Genomic DNA, 18,933 nt, shown 5'->3' with positions numbered 1-18,933 from the left:
ATGCTTCACAGTAAGAAGGTCCCGGGTTTGATCCCTGGACAAGGCCTCTCTGATTGGAAACATGCACAATAGGCGAATCCTCCAGCCATGTGATTCTGACCATCAGCCTGGCTCAACATCTGGAGATGAACCACCACTGCCGTCGCCCACTGCTCCTACGGGTCGCCCCAGCGGCATCGAAGGACGGGTCAAATGCAGAGGACAAATTTCCCTACGGGGACAATAAAGTCCACCTTAACCTTGAAGGAACAGGCCACCGTTTTTCCATACTGAGATATGTTCTTACCTGAGCTTAGATGAGTTGATGTGTACCTGTCTGGTCTTTGTGCGTGCGCTCAGTCATGTAAAACGACCAAAGATGTTGTTAGCATTTGGCCTCTCCCAATGTATTCCTATAGCTCCAAACGGGCACGCACAAAGACCAGACAGGTACGCATCAGCTTGTCTAAGCTCAGGTAAGAACATATCTCAGTATGGAGAAAACGGTGGCCTGTTCCTTTAACCTGTAAGTTTGTGAAGTTCATACAAATGTTTTATAATTACATGCACAGTGTAATCCACTACTGATAGAAAAAAATCAGGTATAGTGCCTTTAACTAGTGACTATTTGCATCACTGGATTGAAAAACATTAAACTCTCTGCATTCAGACCAAGTAGAAAGTACTTTTGAGTTTGCCCAACCTCGAGATCTAATGCTATGACCCTGTTTGTGAGTACCTCGCTCGAGGATAACATACTTAGAATGTCTGAGGGGACCACAGGAATGTACCATCCCAGAAACGTACCCCTGTATGAGGATCAATGACGGATTCAGTCTTTATGGGACATGGTTTAGTCCTGGTTTAGATCGTCCACATCACACATGATTTCTTACATCTTATACATTATTGATTCTTTGGTTTGATTCTTTGGTTTGGCCTCAAAATGATCAGAAAACTGTGGTTGTTTGCATCAGATTTAGGGAACTGACATTTGCCATTGCCAGACTAACGCCTCCTCCACAACCATCATCTCTGTAGTTTCTATTTCAGCCCAGACAGACGCTTCCTTCTTCTTTCCTTTGAGAAAAGTGTGTCAGAGAGAGAGAGACCCAAACAGCCCTGGGGCAGACACTAAAGCCTGTCCATCTCACTCACACAGACTCGGACAGAAGGAGCAGTGGCCCAGACGTAAAGGAGACACTGAAGCTCCAGAGGCTCCCACTCGACAGAAACACGAGGAGCCGAGGCAAACAGGGAACTGTTGGCTCCAGCTAAAGGCAGTCAGGATGTCAGGCAGGATTAAACTCGCTCATTCGCAGAGTGTGAACTAGCAACAAATCAATATTTAGCATGTCCACACATTTGCAAGCTATAGATTAGGCAGAGGAATGGGAAATCGCTTCAAAATGTGGATGTTTTGAAGCATGTTCTGGATGAATAATTTGCAGAAAATGTTATCAGTTTAATGAGAATGTTGTTGGAAGAGTTGAAAGATAATGACCTTATACGGAGCACCTTTTCTGGTACATGTGAATATTTGTGAATGAATAAGCGTGGGAACCAGGCCTTTGTTTCTTCTTCTTCTTTTTTTTACTCTGGCATGAAAACTACAATGTTAATTCAATGACTTTTGAAGCTTTTCGATGCCCCACAGAAACACTGTTAGTTCAAAATCCACGTCTTTCTGATCTGCTTTATCCATGACGGAGGGAGCTGCGCTTTTGTTCAAATTTGTCAGATCATTCTTGGAGGGTTTTGCCGCTGGGACCTGGCGACCCATTGGGCCACTCCCCAGTGTGAACACCTGCTGCTATCACACTGACCACGCTTCGACCTCGTCCATTTCCATCCAAGTCCACCTCAACAGTTCAAACTCTGGACAAAACGCAGAGTTCAGGGGACGCGCCTTCCGTCGACACCGGAGAGACATCGATCCCCCCCCGTCTTTGTCCAGCACACGCCGGGACGAAGAGCGGAAAACTGTGACCCTCGCTCCCTGAACAATCCCTCCGTCCCGCTCCGCTGGCCCGGGAGAGATGCGACACTGATACGAGCGGCCGCCGAAACATGAGAACCACAGTGGACCATAGTACTACTACTGCAGAGGGTCACTACTACTACTACTCCTACAGTACCGACAGCTGACCGACGACCTGATGAATGGAGACAAGCAATAAGGCAGCGTCAGGACCTCACATCAGGGAGGGGCAAATTTAAGGCTCATTTAAGGACATTCAGGTCTGTCTTTATGGGGGCCATGCAGTATTTCATCAAATTATTATTTAAGTTAACCTCACAACCGCCAATACAGGGTTTCTACAGGAAGCAACAAGTCAAATCTAAAGCTCCACAACGGCTAATGCGACAAGCTAACACGCTAACAAGATGCTAACGTTGAATTAATCTTTCTCTACACAAGATATCACAGCCGGTGCTCGCCTTTCAAAGCATCAGTAAGCAAAAATCCACTCGGGGCCCAACAGTTTGCATCCCGAGGCTGTTTGACAAAGAGTGAACCCATTTACGGTCAAAAACAGTTACAGGCAGAAGTGCAGGGAAGTGCAGAAGTGGAACATAATGATCTCTATTCTGGGCCTGCCTCTCTGTGTAAGAACCACTGAGCATTTGCCACTGTGACGACACTTTTTAAAATGGTCACATTCTCTCATCTCTGGTCCCTGACCCAGTTCGGGAACCACTGACTTAAAACCCACTGAAACCTGCATCTGACTGTTGTTTCTGTCTCACCACTGAATGAGTATTAGCCTGACAGTAACTTGCACATTCAGAGAACCAGAGTTACTGAAGGTAACTGCACTGGATTCATATTCAGACAAATACAACGGCTCTGCCAAACTACTGTGCAGATGTGAGTGTCCTCTGCCAGAGACAATAAGGAGAGAGTTTAATGAGAGTGTGGCTGATGCGGAAACAGGCGAGCATGAGGCGAGCTCGGGGAGACAGACACCTGAGAAGGGGTGACGGGGGTAAGGCAGAAGGTCTCTCCCGTGCACCCACTTCAGCAGACGGCTCCATTTTGGTGTGTGGCAAAGTTGGCGGAGACTGAGTGAGTCTGTCACTGTAACAACGTGTTGATTAACAAGCAAAACAACACCGTAATCCGACTGAGATACGGGGCCCTTGCGGCTGCATCTAGAAAAAAACACCTCTGCTGGATATAATTTAAAGCAACAGGCCACCGTTTTTCCATACTGAGATATGTTCTTACCTGAGCTTAGACGAGACCTGTCTGGTCTTTGTGCGTGCCCTCAGTCCCGCAAAAAGACCAAAGATGTTTTTAGCACCTGGCCTCTCCCAATGTATTCCTATGGCTCCAAACGGGGTGAAGTTGAAAGCTACCAAGCTCTTCCACGGGCACAAAAACAGGTACGCATCAACTCGTCTAAGGTAAGAACATATCTCAGTATGGAAAAACGGTGGCCTGTTGCTTTAAATTATATCCAGCAGAGATGTTTTTTTCTAGATAATCCTTTAAAACAAGCTGCATAGTGTTTTACTGAAGGCTGTGTTTCTCCACTGGGGGCCACCATTGTTGTCTTCATCTCAAATTCAAGTTTAATTACCAGTTCGAACAGCAATATCTCTATTATAATAAATGCTTGTAATTTATTCCTTTTATTGGATGAAATGTTTTGCAGTGATCCTTTAAGATGTACAATCTACATAACAGAAAAAGCCACAAACCACTGAGGCCTTCCATCTGACTGCCATTTCCACATTTTTCACAATTAGTGAAAGCTTGTTTTAACACAAACAGTTTTTTGCATAAATTTACTGGAATAGTTTTGACTCATATCCTGCAGCGATGTTCTTACGTCACCGACAACAACAAACTTCACCTCCAACACAAAACTTTTATTTTGGCTGTTCACCTGTGCGCCTCCTTCATGACTAGACCTGGTCTGATTCATCCACATTTCCAGCAATCTCCTCCGGCCGCCCGTGTTTCCCACGCCTCCGGTTTCCCACGCTCCGCGATTGGCCGACGCCCCGCTCGGATTGGATAATGAGTTACCTGCGTGTTTTTAATCAGCAGCCGGCGGCGTCTCGGAGTAGCATGTGACTGGGGTTTCTAAACTTATCAACAGCGGGAGGAGGTCAGCGCCGCCGAGGGAAAGTCAAGTGGATCCAAGCGGCGCCGATAAACTGAACAAATGTTACTCTCGACTTTCATAACAGAGTCGTATCAGCGAGAAGTGGCCGATACTCTGACGTTTGCAAACAGTGATCCTCAGCATTAAAGGCTCTATACTTTAACCCTAACTGTCCTCCACTGTTAACCTTTAGGGTCAGGGTTAGGGCTACGAACAGCAAATGTGATGCTGTTGTGTTTCAGTCACACAGGTCTCACACATATTGTTAGAAACTAGAAGGTCTTGGCTTTCAAATGAGGTGCTAACCCTAACCCTAAAGTGGCAGGCGACAGGTTAAAGCCCATAATCGAACATAATCTCGGTTCAAAGTGTGTTCATCAGGCCGGGCAGAAACCACATTGTAAATCAAAACTGAAAGTTATTTTTTTATAATACGTTATTCCTACAGCTGCCAGCAGGAGGAGCCCCAATCTAATTTGTGATCAGAAGTCGGAATTTCTGATGTCCAAGTGGATCATTTTAACTGATGTCAGATTTCCTACAGGGAAAACAACATAGCGACGCAAGGTGTTAGCAGGAAAGAAAATCACCCAACTACTCTATTTATTTATTATACGGCTCTTCACGATGTAGTCGAACGCTCCATTGACTTGAATGGGATTTTCCAACCTTTGTACCGGTCATTATTTTCTGATAGAGGACCTCTGAGAAAAATAATGACCACTGCCAATGGCAACGGAGTTGGTGCTTTGTAATACAGGTCTTTCATATCACTCTGCACGTACTAGTCAAGGACACTGTCTCTGTCCTCGTCCCTGCTAGAGAAGTCGGGGGAATCGCTCGTGAAGTTAACGGAAGTCCGACTTTCAAATTACCCAGAGATTCACCACCATTCCTCCTCTCCAATTTCCACTAAGTAGCAAGGCTAGCAATAAATAGCTAGCCTTGCTGCAACTAGCCTAGCCACACTGCCTGAAATCACAACAAACGTTGCCAAGCGCAAACTTTTGGGAACTATTTGTCGCGGAAATCATTAAAGAAACCTTTTAAAGTTTATTTTGTGTGTGTTCAGTTGGCAAACAGCCGTACGATAAGCAGATAATGTATAGAACGCTGGGTGAAACACCAGCGCGTTATACATTATCCCTTACTTAAATTTCTTGTGTTCTTAACACAAGTTGTCCTCTACTGCCCCCTGCTGTCTGTCACTGAGCTCCAGCCTCTGTGGTCATAAAAGTCACTGTTCGCTTTGTGATGCTAATGTTGCTAACATCCACTGTGGGCACATGACAAAAGCGCTAACTGCACTAGTTATAACATTATAAATATAACCACACAGTTTGGGCTTTGAAAATTCCTTAATCAAGGCCATATTATGTCTGATTTTGACCAGCTTCGTCGCTTAAATTATTTGTAAAAGTTATACTGTCATTAAAATGCCTTTCTGACCTCTGACCTCCGAGGGCAAATGGAACGCACCAAAAGTTCTCACCAGCTCTCGCCTGTATTTCATTTCAAATTATAAAACATGAAAAACATCGACGCTGAGGCGCCAGAATAATGTTATTAAGTCTATTTTTAAGCCTCACCTGATCATTTGTCCACTAGTTTTAATCAAGATTTAGTCATACACAATGAGCACAGGCCCTTTTATGTTTTCAATGGAACTGTTTCCCAAACGGGTCACACGGTTGAAGCTTTAGGCGAAATGCCTTAAACCTACGCACACTTTTTTCTAAACGCATTTCTCTCATTCCGATTGAGACGGCGGAATATCTGAAATCAAGTCTCGACTGGCCACATTCAGTGCATAAAATTAAATCAAAACTTTCCACGGGCCGATGACAACAGCGACAGGCAGAGAGATCCGCAAACACAGCGTCTGTAAAGCGGCTTTAGTCTCCACCGTGCACATACTGTTCCTTAAAGAGACAAAGGAGGATTAAAGGTTTCCATAAACAGGATCGAGATCTCAAAGCTTTTATAGGCAGTACAGTTATTTGCAAACAATCGAAATGACTTTCTCTATGGGGGCGTGACTCGTTCTTTTCTCTCTCATTTTCCCGAAGTCACGAGGCTTTCCCAGAGAACTATCCTTTCAATATTAGTTCTTTTCCTGCTTCACTGCTTAAATGAACTGTCATGTTTAAGGAAATGTAGTATTTTACATTATATTTGAGACTGAATTACACAATGTTTACGCGTTGGAATAAATAGTTTTATTCCGGTTTTCCTCGGGGAGGTGGTGGGTCCCAATGCCACAGTGCTGCATTAGACCATGTTACGACACTGGATACGTTTACATGGTCTGAAAAGTCAGATAGCCCTGATGCGTTTACGTTCTCTTCAGAAATCGGAGCATCCAAAACTACATTTGGATTTTTAGAGCAACTGAAATACCTCCCTGACACTCCCTTCAGTCAGAACCAGGTGGATTCCTCCGCTCCATATTTGGACGTGGAGTCAAACTGCTCCGTGTGGCTGCAGCTTCTTGTGCTGAGTGAAACAGCACAGGTTTAGTTAGTTTAGTTCACGGCTGATTGTTTACTGAAGTAATTAAAGACATTACAACACAAATAGTTTCTATTAAAAATGTAAGTGTAAGGAGAATGGAGAGACAGTTCAGTAAATCATCAGAGCTGGGACTCGAACTCACAACAATAAGGAAGTATTAATGTTCTGCAGATGAGACTGGACTATCTGCAGCACACTGACTCTATAAACTAGTTTGAGATTTATTTCATCCTTTTGTGATTGTGATATTTGTATATATATATTTTGTTTTCATCAGATTATATGAATATCAGGTCATATCTCTTCAATAATCAGACACCAGGAATCAGACGATGATCAGATTTTTGGTCTCCATGTAAACGTAGCCACTGTTCTCTCGTCAATATCAGATCAGGAGCTGTGTCTCGAGCCGCTCGTGCATCTTTGAGTATTCTTTGATTCTTCCTCAGCGGCCGTGGTTCTGAGCAGCACAGGACCAGCATATCCAGGAGATGGTTTCCCTCACCTCTCCATCATTTGCAAAGCTTAATGCTTTCATCGCAGAGTGAAAACACTTAGCCTCACAAAAGCCACATGAGCAACATAATCAGCAAATGAAAACAAGAGGAGGTGGTGGGAGTGGTTTACGGTGAGATTGCAAGAAAATAAGGAAGTGAAACTATCAATGTTTTTGTTTTCGCTGTTTTAGATCAATATCACCTTTTCTATTCAACAAAGTGGAATAAAGTAATAAAGATTTTCTTGGGATTATAACCAAATACCTGCAAATACCTATACACCTGCTCTTCAAAGTTTATAATTCAACAATGCTCAAAGTGGGTTCACCATGTGCCTCAGAGTCACTTATTCTACAGAGACATTTTCTGAAATTATAAACCATAACACACAAATGCTGAGTCGCACAAATCAATGTTCTTAAGCCTCATCTGCAGTTGCTCCTGGACGTGTTTACAAAGTGAAACCGAATCTTGTTTGTCAGACAGAAGCCGCTAATCTAATTAAAATCTCAACACTTGGCAGCAAAGACATGTTTCCAAAAATCGTTCAGCTCCGTCTTCAGCGTGAAGGAGAGAGGAAGGAAAAGGTTTTGCGGAGGTAACGCCGGAGGGGACAGACGTCACAGTTAAAGCTAATCCGTGATTCAGTGGGAAAATGTCTCCCGTCCATCAGCTTCTCTCTGAAGCTTAAAAACATGACAAACTAATGCGCACGAAAACGACCGGAGCAGAGCTGTCAGCGGGAAATCAGCGATATCGGCGACAGGGCAGAACACAGGTTTCTAAAGAATCCGCAGACTGAGACGTTTGTGCACAAGTTTATACACTTTTCTCTTCGTATTCCATGACTCATGTTCAGGTCCATTTATCCTGCAATCTCACATTTTTCCAAACATTCTGTAAATCAGGGGTAGGCAACGTCAGGCCCGGGGGCCAAATCCGGCCCTTCAGCACAGAACCTCTGGCCCTCAAGATGATTTTGGAAAACATTATTACACAAATCAGAGAGTACTTTTAACATAATTAGAGTTATATGGGAGAAAAAAAAAGTAGAAATACTGTCAATGCACCCAATTAGGTCATATATTATGTACAACACTGGCATTTGAAAGAAGTGCACTGGAAAAGAATAATCGTTTTAAGGTAAACATGACATAAATCTACTTGAATTAACAGATTAAATCAAAGGTTTGAGTAGATTTGGTCTGGTCTTAGATAATGAAATAAAACCTCTAGTAGAAGTTATTCTCTTAATTCAGATAATTTTTGTGTCATTTCAAGTGAAATACAATTATTTGTCTGATTTCAAGTGGGTTTTATTCTTGTTCCATTGGCGCTATAGCATTTGTCTCTTGGATTAGTTCAAAACAACTCAAATTCAACATAGAAGAACTTTAATTCAAGCAATTTTAAGTCATTTATCTCATTTAAGATGTTTTTTCCAGTGTTGTGCTTTACTTTGGACGAATAATCAGCGGCCCTCGGTCTGTTTACATTAGAGAAAGTCGGCCCCCCCACCAAGTAAACTTGCCTACCCCTGCTGTAAATGATATGCAGCCTACATCATCTCATCGTCCATCACAAGGATTCACTGTAAACATTGTCAACTGCCAATTAAAGGGACTATACGGAGTTTAAAAATGTAAGTATTTTCCTCCCCTACATGTTCCAGCCATGTCCTAATCATAATGTGTAGAATGAGCTCAGACCTGTTCACCACAACTGCCTCGAAAGTCCTGCACTGTCACTCAGAAAGTTGTTACTTGGGTCCGAAGTGCCGTCATGCACAAGCTTAATATAGAAGCTGCAGTTACACGTATGACCTGAGGTGGCAGTAGTGAGTATAAAATGACTAACTTGCATCCAGCCTCTTTAAGTGGACATCGCCCAACCCTAATATTTATAATCCAACGCATCAGTGCATTTCTCCGCTGTTTGTTTATACATTTAATAAGTATAAAAAAGAAAAACTACGACGTTACACAGACGTGAACCGGAAACACACCCCTGTTGTCATGGCAACATTAGACGGACCAACATGGCGGCTCTGAGGGAAGGTTTGATGCATTTTGGTTTGGGTTTAGACGGAGGAGGCGCATCAGAACAAACGGATTAAAAGAGAGAAAAGAGTAAAATCCCGGAGATGTGACGCAGTGTTGCAAGAGAGTCAGCGCTGGCAACACGAATGAATAAAAGGCTTTTTGTTCAACATACGGTGTCATTATCTATCCATCCATTTCCCAGAAAAAGGAGTCTGCAGAAGTGGGTGAATAACTGACATTGCATTGGGGTCATTTCAGTTTTACCCAAAGCTTATGCACAGCAGAACAATTCCATCTGTACTTCCTGGATTTTGAAAAAATAATAAAAAGAACCCAATTACTCCAGCAGTTCTGTGCCCAAAATTGTGTTTGCATCGTTGGCTAAAAATAAGGATGCAGGGCTAGATGTCTTAAAGGGGGGGTATTATGCTAAATCGACTTTTTATCATGTTATTATGTCACTCATTAAAAACATGCCTGAAGTGTTGCCTTGGCACATTCACGTATTTTTGAGTAATCTGTAAAAACTCTGATGGCGGCCATTTAAGGGATAGGTTTGCCTGAGTCCTCCTAGGAACGCCCCTACCTCCTGGAGACGCCTCATTCACTACAGCCATTTTGAGAGAGCAATTTTATAAAAGGCAGGTATTTTAATTTACTGCATTTACAGACGAACAGAAGGTTTCATCATTATTGTAGTGTGATATAGACTGGTGCTATGTGATTGAAAAAAGCATAATACCCCCTCTTTAATTGTAAAACAGTGCTGTGTCTGCAGTGTTTACAAGACGAGCAGGCTAATGTTGCTAACTAGCTGCTAACAGGGCTGGCGATTCTTTCTTCTTCACATGAAAAGTTGCATAATGCAGCTTTAAATGGGCAGGCATGTTGTCCGTACACACTGATGTCATAAAACGTGAAAAATCAAAGCTCCAAACAGCTTCAAACCCTCATGTGACCACTCATTAATGGTGGACATACTGTATCCGGCCCACAGGTGCAGCTGGACTCACCGGCCAGGCGAACTGGAAGGGGATGACGACTCTCCCGGCCTCGGCGCCGCTCCGCCCCGCCCCCCTCAGGGTGACGGAGTTCCCCCCTAACACGGCGGTGGTGTCCGAGCCGTACGTACAGGCTCCCGTGGGGGTCACCTCCGTCTGGTACTCCTTCAGACACACGCGGAAGTACGTGTCGCACTGGTCCTCGCCGTCGCAGCGCCCCCCGGAGGCGGCCTCCGCGTCGCAGCACTCCCCGCTCAGCAGCACGCCGCTCGGGTTGTCCACCGCGAGCAGCTGCAGCTCGAAGTAACCGGTCGACCGTGAGACCTGCAGCGGAGGAGGAGGAGGAGGAGAGGTGAGGACAATTTCAGATATCGAAAACATTTGCAAGCGCCGGGTAAAAGGTTCGAGGGGTAAAGTTTCTGCACTGTCTGAGACACTCAAAACGCTTATGTTTTCAGAAACTTTCTTTGTAAACCTGAAGTCAGCTCAGTAAATGTGTGCGTCCACATGGGTCGACTCAGGTCTGTGAAAACGGCGCAATTCATCCTCCAGGCCTGTGTGAGGCGCTGTGACGCTAACACAGCTAATAAGATGTAGAGGCGCATGTGCAGTAAACTTTTGTGGAATGTAAACAGTGAAAATGAAACTGATTGAAGGATTTAGGATCTACAGAAGAGACGAGGAGGAGAGTTTATTCTTCAGACGTAAAAACCTGTCAGTGACTTTTACGGTCAGTCCAAAAACACAGACTGACTCGTGTTTTCTACTTGTCACCTGTGGCTTGTGGACGGCAGCGGAGCAAAGAGGGGCGGAGTCAAACCCTCATAGATCCATGAGGAAAACTCACTATAAGGTCAGTAGATTATGGATCACAGACTCCACTCTGGAGCTGTGATGTCATCGTTTTAGTAAAAGTTGCAGAGACGGAGCCACGTAAACGGCGTTTTCAGATCTTTCCACTCTGGGACGTAGCTTGTAAAATGTTCGTTTACAGACCCCACAAAACGCTGGGCTCGTATGGACGATACACTGGTACATTGATAAAATATCTTTGCGTTTGGTCCTCAGCTTGACTTTGTATGGGCAGGGCCTGAATGCCCCAAACTCCTCATTTACTATACAGTACACTCATCATGGCGATGCCTAAACTTCTTCTTCTTCTTCTTCTTCTTCTTCTTCTTCTTCTTCTTCTTCTTCTTCTTCTTCTTCTTCTTCTTCTTCTTCTTCTTCTTCTTCTTCTTCTTCTTCTTCTTCTTCTTCTTCTTCTTCTTCTTCTTCTTCTTCTTCTTCTTCTTCTTCTTCTTCTTCTTCTTCTTCTTCTTCTTCTTCTTCTTCTTCTTCTTCTTCTTCTTCTTTCTGTGTTCCACATTGTTTTACTGGATACTTTTGTGCATCTTGGCTGTGTTTTTGTGAGGCTATGAGCTAAACCCATTTGAGACCCACAAACGTCTTCTTCTGAAACACTGACGAGGCATCAAGAGCCCCGCACAGCTGCAGTACAGTGGAGGCGTCACAAGAGGCGCTACAGGAAACAAGGAAGAGGCAAACGAGGAGGTATCTGGGCAAGACTCACAGCTAAGCCTTCTGTCCCTACTATTGTTCTGGCTAATGTTCCTTCACTGGAGAATAAGACGGATTGTGTTGGTATTTGATCTTGTAGTGACCCAGCGGCTGTGTGAGTGGTCAGCAAGGGGCCTTTGCTTACCATCATGGTGGTCTCTACAACTCTCCAGGATCAATTGTTTTGTAGGTTTTCTGCTGAGAGGCTGTGTCAGCCGAGAAAACCTTCCAAACAATTGATCCAAGAGCGTCCTCCGTTACTGTGATGGAAATTAAAGGCGCCAAAATGACCACTCATGCAGGCACTGGGTCACTATGCACATATATCAACTTTTTTTTCCACATAAAAGTTGCAGAATGCGCCTTTAATGAACCATATTTTCAATGTTTTGCATCTGAAATTGTGACAAATGCTCATTTCATTTGACAGAATGGGTCGGCCTTGGGAAAAGTTCGGGAACCCTTGATGTAGAGGTTGCTCCCATCTCTACACTGGCCCCTTTATAGAGTGACACGAACCCTTGGAGATACATTATATCCCAGAAATGGAGCCTCACCAGCCCGTGTGTGAATGAGTGAAGCGACCTCTGCAAACACACACGGCCAGATCCATCAGAACCTCAGAGCCCGTGAAGCTGCAGTAAACAGTCAAAGGAGCTGAGCCAAGAGGACTTCATTGATCGGTAAATCCATTTAGGACCAAGCCTGGACCAAAGGGCTGTGATTATGGAGCCTCCTTCCAGAAACTTAACCATGAATGACTGCCCTAAAAGTCTCTGTCCCTTTTACACACACACACACCCTCTCCCTCTCTCGTGTCTCCCTCGTCTCCCTCCGAACAGCTGTTTGGAAGCGTAAACGTCCCGGTGCATTAGCCGTGCCGCGGCTCGGCTCAGGCCGCTCTGATTTGCGGTAATTAAAAGAGGAATCCGGTCTGTGGAATGGGAGCCGCTCGGAGAATCCCAGGACTGTCCGGACTGCACTCTACGTACACATATATACACCGCCATATGACCTACGTGCGGAGAGAGACCCGAGACCTGAGAGCCGAGAGCCGAGAGCCGAGACCCGAGAGCCGAGACCCGAGAGCCGAGAGCCGAGACCTGATCCGTCTGCAGCGGCGAATGCAAAAAAGTGCAGGAAAACTATGGCACGACGATCCAAAGCAAGAGACAGTCGTTTCAAAAGATGAGTCGAGAAGAAGTACAGATACTCCTGCTCAAATACTGCAACTTACTGGTTATGAAGTGAGCCTACAAAACGTATAGACATGTTTGCTTTGTACTTTGGAGTATTTGTCGAAACGTACTGAAAAGTAACAGTGACAGAAAAGTAACAAATTCTCATCAAATCTCTCCTTAAAGCTGTATTATGTAACTTTTATATGCATATAAGAGTTGGCTTTTTGTGATGGCGCCCTTACTTTCCATCATGGTCCCGTCTGCAATGCTCCAGGACTAATTGATTTGTAGGTTCTCTGGTGAGAGGGTCCGTCAGCTGAGGAAAACCTACCAGAAACTCGAACAATAATTGATCCTGGAGCATCATAGAGGCCACTGTGATGGAAAGTAAAGACGCCATGCTGATTATACAGCCACTAGGACTCAACTTATATAGAGCTTTTCTACATTGATCAGGCCCAAAAGCGTTTCACAGTGATGAACCAGACGCCCAGTCAGTTTGTCCTTTTGTTAGAAGTACTTAAGTCCTTGAGTAGTTCAATTTCAGACCTGGTTCGGCCCTGGATCTTGGTAGTTTAGATTAGGGCTGAATGATATTGAAGTAACCTGCGATATACGATACGTCGGTGCGATATTGCAGAAACGATACTATTGCGATATTTCACTAAATTTCACAGAAGTCATCGAAAAACACAAAATCAGGATCAAAACAAGGGTTAAATTGAACTAAATTAGGAAATGATTAAATAACTTCCACACATTTCTAAGTTCTGCTCATTGTTTTTTTTTTTGGGCTGTGTTCGCAAAAAAGTTGATCTCAGTCCGATGAAGACTTAAGTGATGTTGGCATATATTCTGGCTTCTTGCAATACAGATATTGCATCACCTAATATCACGATACGATATTATTTGCGATATATTGTGCAGCCTAAGATGAGATCTTGTTTACTACTGCGAAAACGATCTTTACATGAGCTTTACAAGTGCGTGCATTATTCAGTCACTTCTCCACACCCGGATGTAGTGATATTTTGTAGCCACTGCTGCCCTGGAGGTAGACTGACGGAAGCGTGGCGGCCAATCTGCGCCATCGGCCCCTCCACCCACTCACTTTTCCCCCAAATGTTGATCTTCTCCGTTATGAGACCATAAAATGTCGTGAATGTTGAGTATTTTGAGTATTAAAGGGTCGGCTTCTCCCTCCTGGTAGAAGTTCTAGGTGGTCATGGTTTCGTCTTTTGAATTATTTGAATCATATGTTTGTTTTCCTAAGTGTCACTGCTGTTGACAACCTCCTTTTTTAGGTCCAAAAGTCTAAAAATTCAAATTAAATGCCGTCCATCACTCTCTCTTTGAACAAAATAAAGGATAGACAGACTCAGAAGTGGGTACTCAGTTACATTTACCCAAGTACAATACACTAAAAAAAGTACATATCAAGCATGGGTTGAAATGATTTGAGAATATTTTTCTTCCTCATTTGCTTGTTCGACGACATTTCAGACTTAAGGTTAAGGTAATCTCACTTAAAATAAGAAAGTAAAACTGCCGATGGGTAAAGCGCAACTTTTTTACCCCAATGGCAAAGAAATGAATCGAAAATGAAGTCGAAATGTAGTGAAACGTGTCAGAAACATCTCAGATCGAGCAAAATAAGGTCAAACGCTGCACCGACATCTTAACTAGTCAAAACAACTCAAATTTAATTGAGCCGATTAAGCTCAATTTGAGACATTTCAACTAATCCAGCTCATTCTTTTTTGCAGTGTACTTCAGTTTGACTTCTATTTCAGTAATATTAAAATGAAGTATCTGCGAAAGCTTCTTAAAATAAGTGTCGTTTGTGATTTTATTCTTCAGAAAAACTCTTTATTTACATTTTTCTGGCATTTTCACATCATTTCATGTTTTGTGTCACGACTGAAGCAAGAATCAAACTTTTACACCAAGTTACCAGAACCAGAGGTGGGTAGAGCAGCCAATGTATTTACTCAAGTAAGAGTAACTTTGAAATGACTTTACTCAAGTACAAGTAAAAAGAGTACTGAGTAACTGTTTAAGTGTAAAAGTCTGATTTATGTTTCAGGTATGACATAAATGATGAGAAACAAAACATTTCCAAAGAAAACACTGTAAAATGTATTAAAACTATAGATTTCTGAAGAAAACGGGGCAGGAAACCTTTGGTAACGTTTACATTTTCTCACACTGGCACTACTTTTAAGTACTGAGTAAAGATACTTCATTACAACATCACTGACATACAAGTTAAAAGAACTGACTGATATACCCGCTCTCATCAGTAGTTTCTTCAAAAAGTTACTTGAGTAAATTCTACATTTTTCCCCATTTTTTTTTTTTTTTTTACTTTTATAAATATTTTATAAGGAAGCGGTACTTGGATGGGAGACCGTTTGGGAAACACCAGGTCAAACTCATTTAAACGCTCAATTTGAGACATTTTAAATAATCCAGCTCGTTTTTTTTTTTGTTTTTTTTTTGCAGTGTACTTCGCTAACGTTTGGAAGCGGTAACTAGGAAGCCTGGCGAATGTAGGCGATGGCGCAGACTGGTTGCCTCGCTTCCGTCAGTCTACCCCAGGGCAGCTGTGGCTACAATAGCAGCTCACCACCACCAAGCATTGAGTGAATGAATAATGCAACGTAAAGCGTCTTTGAGTGTCCAGAAAAGCGCCATATAAAACCAATGCTTTACTATTATTTTTCGCGACTCTCCCTCCGCCTCTGTCGAGTATGAAGTCTTCGTCTTGTTTTCTGCTGTAAATCATTTGACTCAAACATTTGTTTTCCTAAAAGTGTCTTTGCTGTTGTACCTTCTTTTAGGTCCAAAAGTCTCGAAAGTATCATTTAAAGCTGTCCATCGCCTTCTACTTGAACATAATAAAGAACAAACAGCTGGACATTGCCTTATTAAAGCTTTACTTTCATTGAAGCTCGTAAACATAGCGGCTGAACTTCTTTAGTCTCGCCTTACGTGATGCGCGCACGGTTTTCTTTTCTTACGCTCATTATTGGGTTAATTCCACAATAACCAGAACTTATTACATCCTACCTGCGCGTTTTGCGTGCGTTTTACGTGGTTGCAACAGCTCGCGCGTTGTCTTTGTACGCATATTATTCCTCTATGCACCTGTAAGAGCGAGAGTCTGCCGTAAAGTTGCTTAGATTTGCGTAAAAGTGCTCAAAAGTGCTGTCCATACTAGAAACCGTACGTTTGGCGACGTGCGTAAAGTGTAAATCCATGCGTAAAGTTGACTCACCTGAGCGCACAGCGAAATGAGAAGAAAAATCCGCACTAAAATCAAGTTATTCCCAAAGTATTTCCACATGTCTGGAGCTGCAGGAGTCGCCGTCCTCTAGAACCATGAGGGGGGAAAAGAAAAACCTCCGGTAAAGTCTCAAAGCATCGCGGAAACACCTCGGCCCGTGTCTGCGCGCGCTCCTCCGGTCCGTCTGTCCTCGCGGGTTTGTTACGCTCCTTTTAGTTTATAGTCCCGGGCTCCTCCGCGCGCTGAGACTGAGCGCTCCGCGAGGGCGAGGAGGGGGACACGGAGCTGCGGACGGCCCCCAGCGGGAGAGCGACGGGGGGAGGGAGCCAATCACGGGGCGAGGAGGAGGGAAGGGGCGGAGGCGAGAGCCAATGGGAGAGCGAGGAGGAGCGAAGGGGGATGTCAGGGGGAGCTCACCTGCAGCTCGGAGGAGTTTAACCTCTTAACCCCCGCCTGAACCGAGCGCGTTTGCTCCAGTTCGGCTTTACCCAAATCTAAAAGCCTCTGTTCCATTGTCGCCCATCTCTTTTTTTTCGTTGTGTTTTATTTGTCGTGTTTTTGAAGGGGCTTTTGTTGTCGCTCTTTTATGGCTTTTGCGTTACTTTTCAGTCATGTTTTTGTTGCTCTTTTGTTGGGTTTTCATCCTCGTTTTTGTTGCTTTTTTTCAAGAAGCTTTTAGATTTGGGTAAAGCCTTCAGGTTCAGGTGGGGGTGAAGAGGTTAAAGGCCCTGTACCTGGTTTTCTTTCCATGCAAGTGGAATCAAATTAGTCTCTTACGTTTTCTCCAGTTCGACTTTACCCAAATCTAAGAGCAACGGTGAACATTTGAAAGCTAAGGCCAACAAAACTGATCATAACTTTGTCGTCACAATGTCGCCGCGGTTTTGTCACATTTTGGAAGCGTTTTTGATGTGTCACTTTTTTGTTGTGTTTTCATCCTCGTTTTCGTCGCCTTTTTTTGTTTGTTTTTAGATTTGGGTAAAGCCAAACTGGTTGGGGTTAAGAGCTGAGCAGAGGTGGTCAACGTAGGGAAGACCGGGACTGACACAAGGGAGCTATGAACATCAAGTTAACTTCTAACCCCCAGTTTGGCTTTACCCAAATCAGCTAGAAGGTCCCGGGTTCGATTCCCACCTGGACGGGGCTTTTCTGTGTGGAGTTTGCATGTTCTCCTCGTGTCCGTGTAGGTTTCCTCCGGGTACTCCGGTTTCCCCTACCACTAAAAACATGTACAATGAGGGTGGGCAATGCAAATGTATTAAATAGATATTAGTAGAGAGTGTGTGTGGGGATGACGGATTGAAATGAGTCCATGGTCACAATCCGGCGTGGCTTGTTTACATGCATGAGACCCATGTGTGTTCATTAACATGCACTGTCCCGACCAAATAAACCAATAAATAAAGAAATAAAATAAATATCCCCCACTTTAACTGAGCACATTTCAGCTTTACCCACATCTAAATCCTTCTCGACTGGAGTTTACAGCCTATAGGCCAGTGTGACACCTCATTTGAAAGCTAAGGCCTACAAAACTGAACTGATTTTTCCTTGTGTTGCCACGTTTTCGGCATTTTTTTTGTTACTTTTTTGTAGCTTTTTCCATCACTTGTCGCTATTTAGATTTGGTTCTAGTCGAACTGGAGAAAATGTGCTTGGTTCAGGAGGAGGTAAGAGGTTATTATATGATTTCATTTTTTTAAAAAAACAGGGGGGGGGGGGGGGGGATTTGTCCTTTTTCAGGGTGTTAACTGTCTGGTGTGTTGGTGTTGATATCCTGGAGGTGAATCTTTTTTGCACTCGGCAGTAGTTTTAATATAATAATGAAAAGTCTGGTTCAGGTGATGAGCTGCTGACCCTGGCAGAGTGAACAGCACTGCAGCGCCTCCTGTCTGCAGCACGCGGTATAAGAAATGACGAGAATGAGCTCAAAGAATCAAAGTCAAACATACAGTCAAAAGTTTGTAGTTGTTATTAAGCTACGAATGAACACGTGGGATTATGTAGGAAAAAAAAAAGGGTGAAATAACTCCCTTTCTTCTGCAGCTCCTCCCTGAGCCTCCATGATGTTCTGATGATGTTGTTTACTCCAGTCCCAGTGTTTGTGCTCAGTCCTATCAGACCTGGGGCTGCAGTATCAGATGATGCAGAGTGCAGCTTTGTTTAGTCTCCTCTGTTTTACCGCTCCGCTCTTTAGATGAGGCTTTATCTGCCTTCTGCTCAGTCTGAACCTCTGAGTCTGTCGGCGCAGGTGCTTTAGAAAGCACAGACGTCACTAAACAAACAACTCCTGGGCCACGAGGAGCTGGAGGAAAGGTCTGTGCGGACAAAGCATTTTGAACTTTATGAAAGAAACGATTCAAGATTACCTATTTTCATTTTCTTTTCCATTTTAAAGATAAGATAAGATGATACTTTATTGATCTCAAAGGTCTGATCAATGTAAAATGTAAAATACAAACATGGTGTGCATACATCCTATAGGCCAGTGCAACGCATCGTTTGAAAGCTACGACCTACATTACTGATCAACTGACACATTTCAGTCGCTTTTTTGTTGCTTTTTCATCACTTTTTAAACCATGTCCACCTGTAACAGGAAAAAAACTCCACACAGCCTCGTCCACACCTAACCACATATGTGTGTCTTCAGTGCATTAAATCTCTCCACAAGTTTCTGCAGCACATTCATTATGTATAAACAGGGTCCCCAATGCACCGTTATAGCTTTACAGACCTGCCTGATAACATA

At 43.6% G+C, this 18,933-nt stretch overlaps 1 protein-coding gene across 2 annotated transcripts in view; it reads right to left on the bottom strand.

The window, feature by feature from the left end:
* LOC306975708 (protein jagged-2-like) overlaps positions 1 to 16,389 on the bottom strand; it is a 90,252-nt gene extending 73,863 nt beyond the window's left edge. For both annotated transcript variants that reach the window (XM_079573378.1, XM_079573379.1), the window contains exons 1-2: positions 16,173 to 16,389; positions 10,164 to 10,475 (exon numbers count right to left, since the gene is read on the bottom strand). In XM_079573378.1, the coding sequence (XP_079429504.1) occupies positions 10,164 to 10,475; positions 16,173 to 16,241 (381 nt within the window). In that variant the 5' untranslated portion in view covers positions 16,242 to 16,389. The remainder of the gene's footprint in view (positions 1 to 10,163; positions 10,476 to 16,172) is intronic.
* Positions 16,390 to 18,933: the final 2,544 nt, after the last annotated feature.

Source organism: Gobius niger, assembly GCF_951799975.1.
Source record: "Gobius niger genome assembly, chromosome: 16".
NCBI classification, from domain to species: domain Eukaryota; kingdom Metazoa; phylum Chordata; class Actinopteri; order Gobiiformes; family Gobiidae; genus Gobius; species Gobius niger.
Note: the sequence above shows the minus strand (reverse complement) of the source record. Positions and strands in the feature narration are given on the sequence as shown.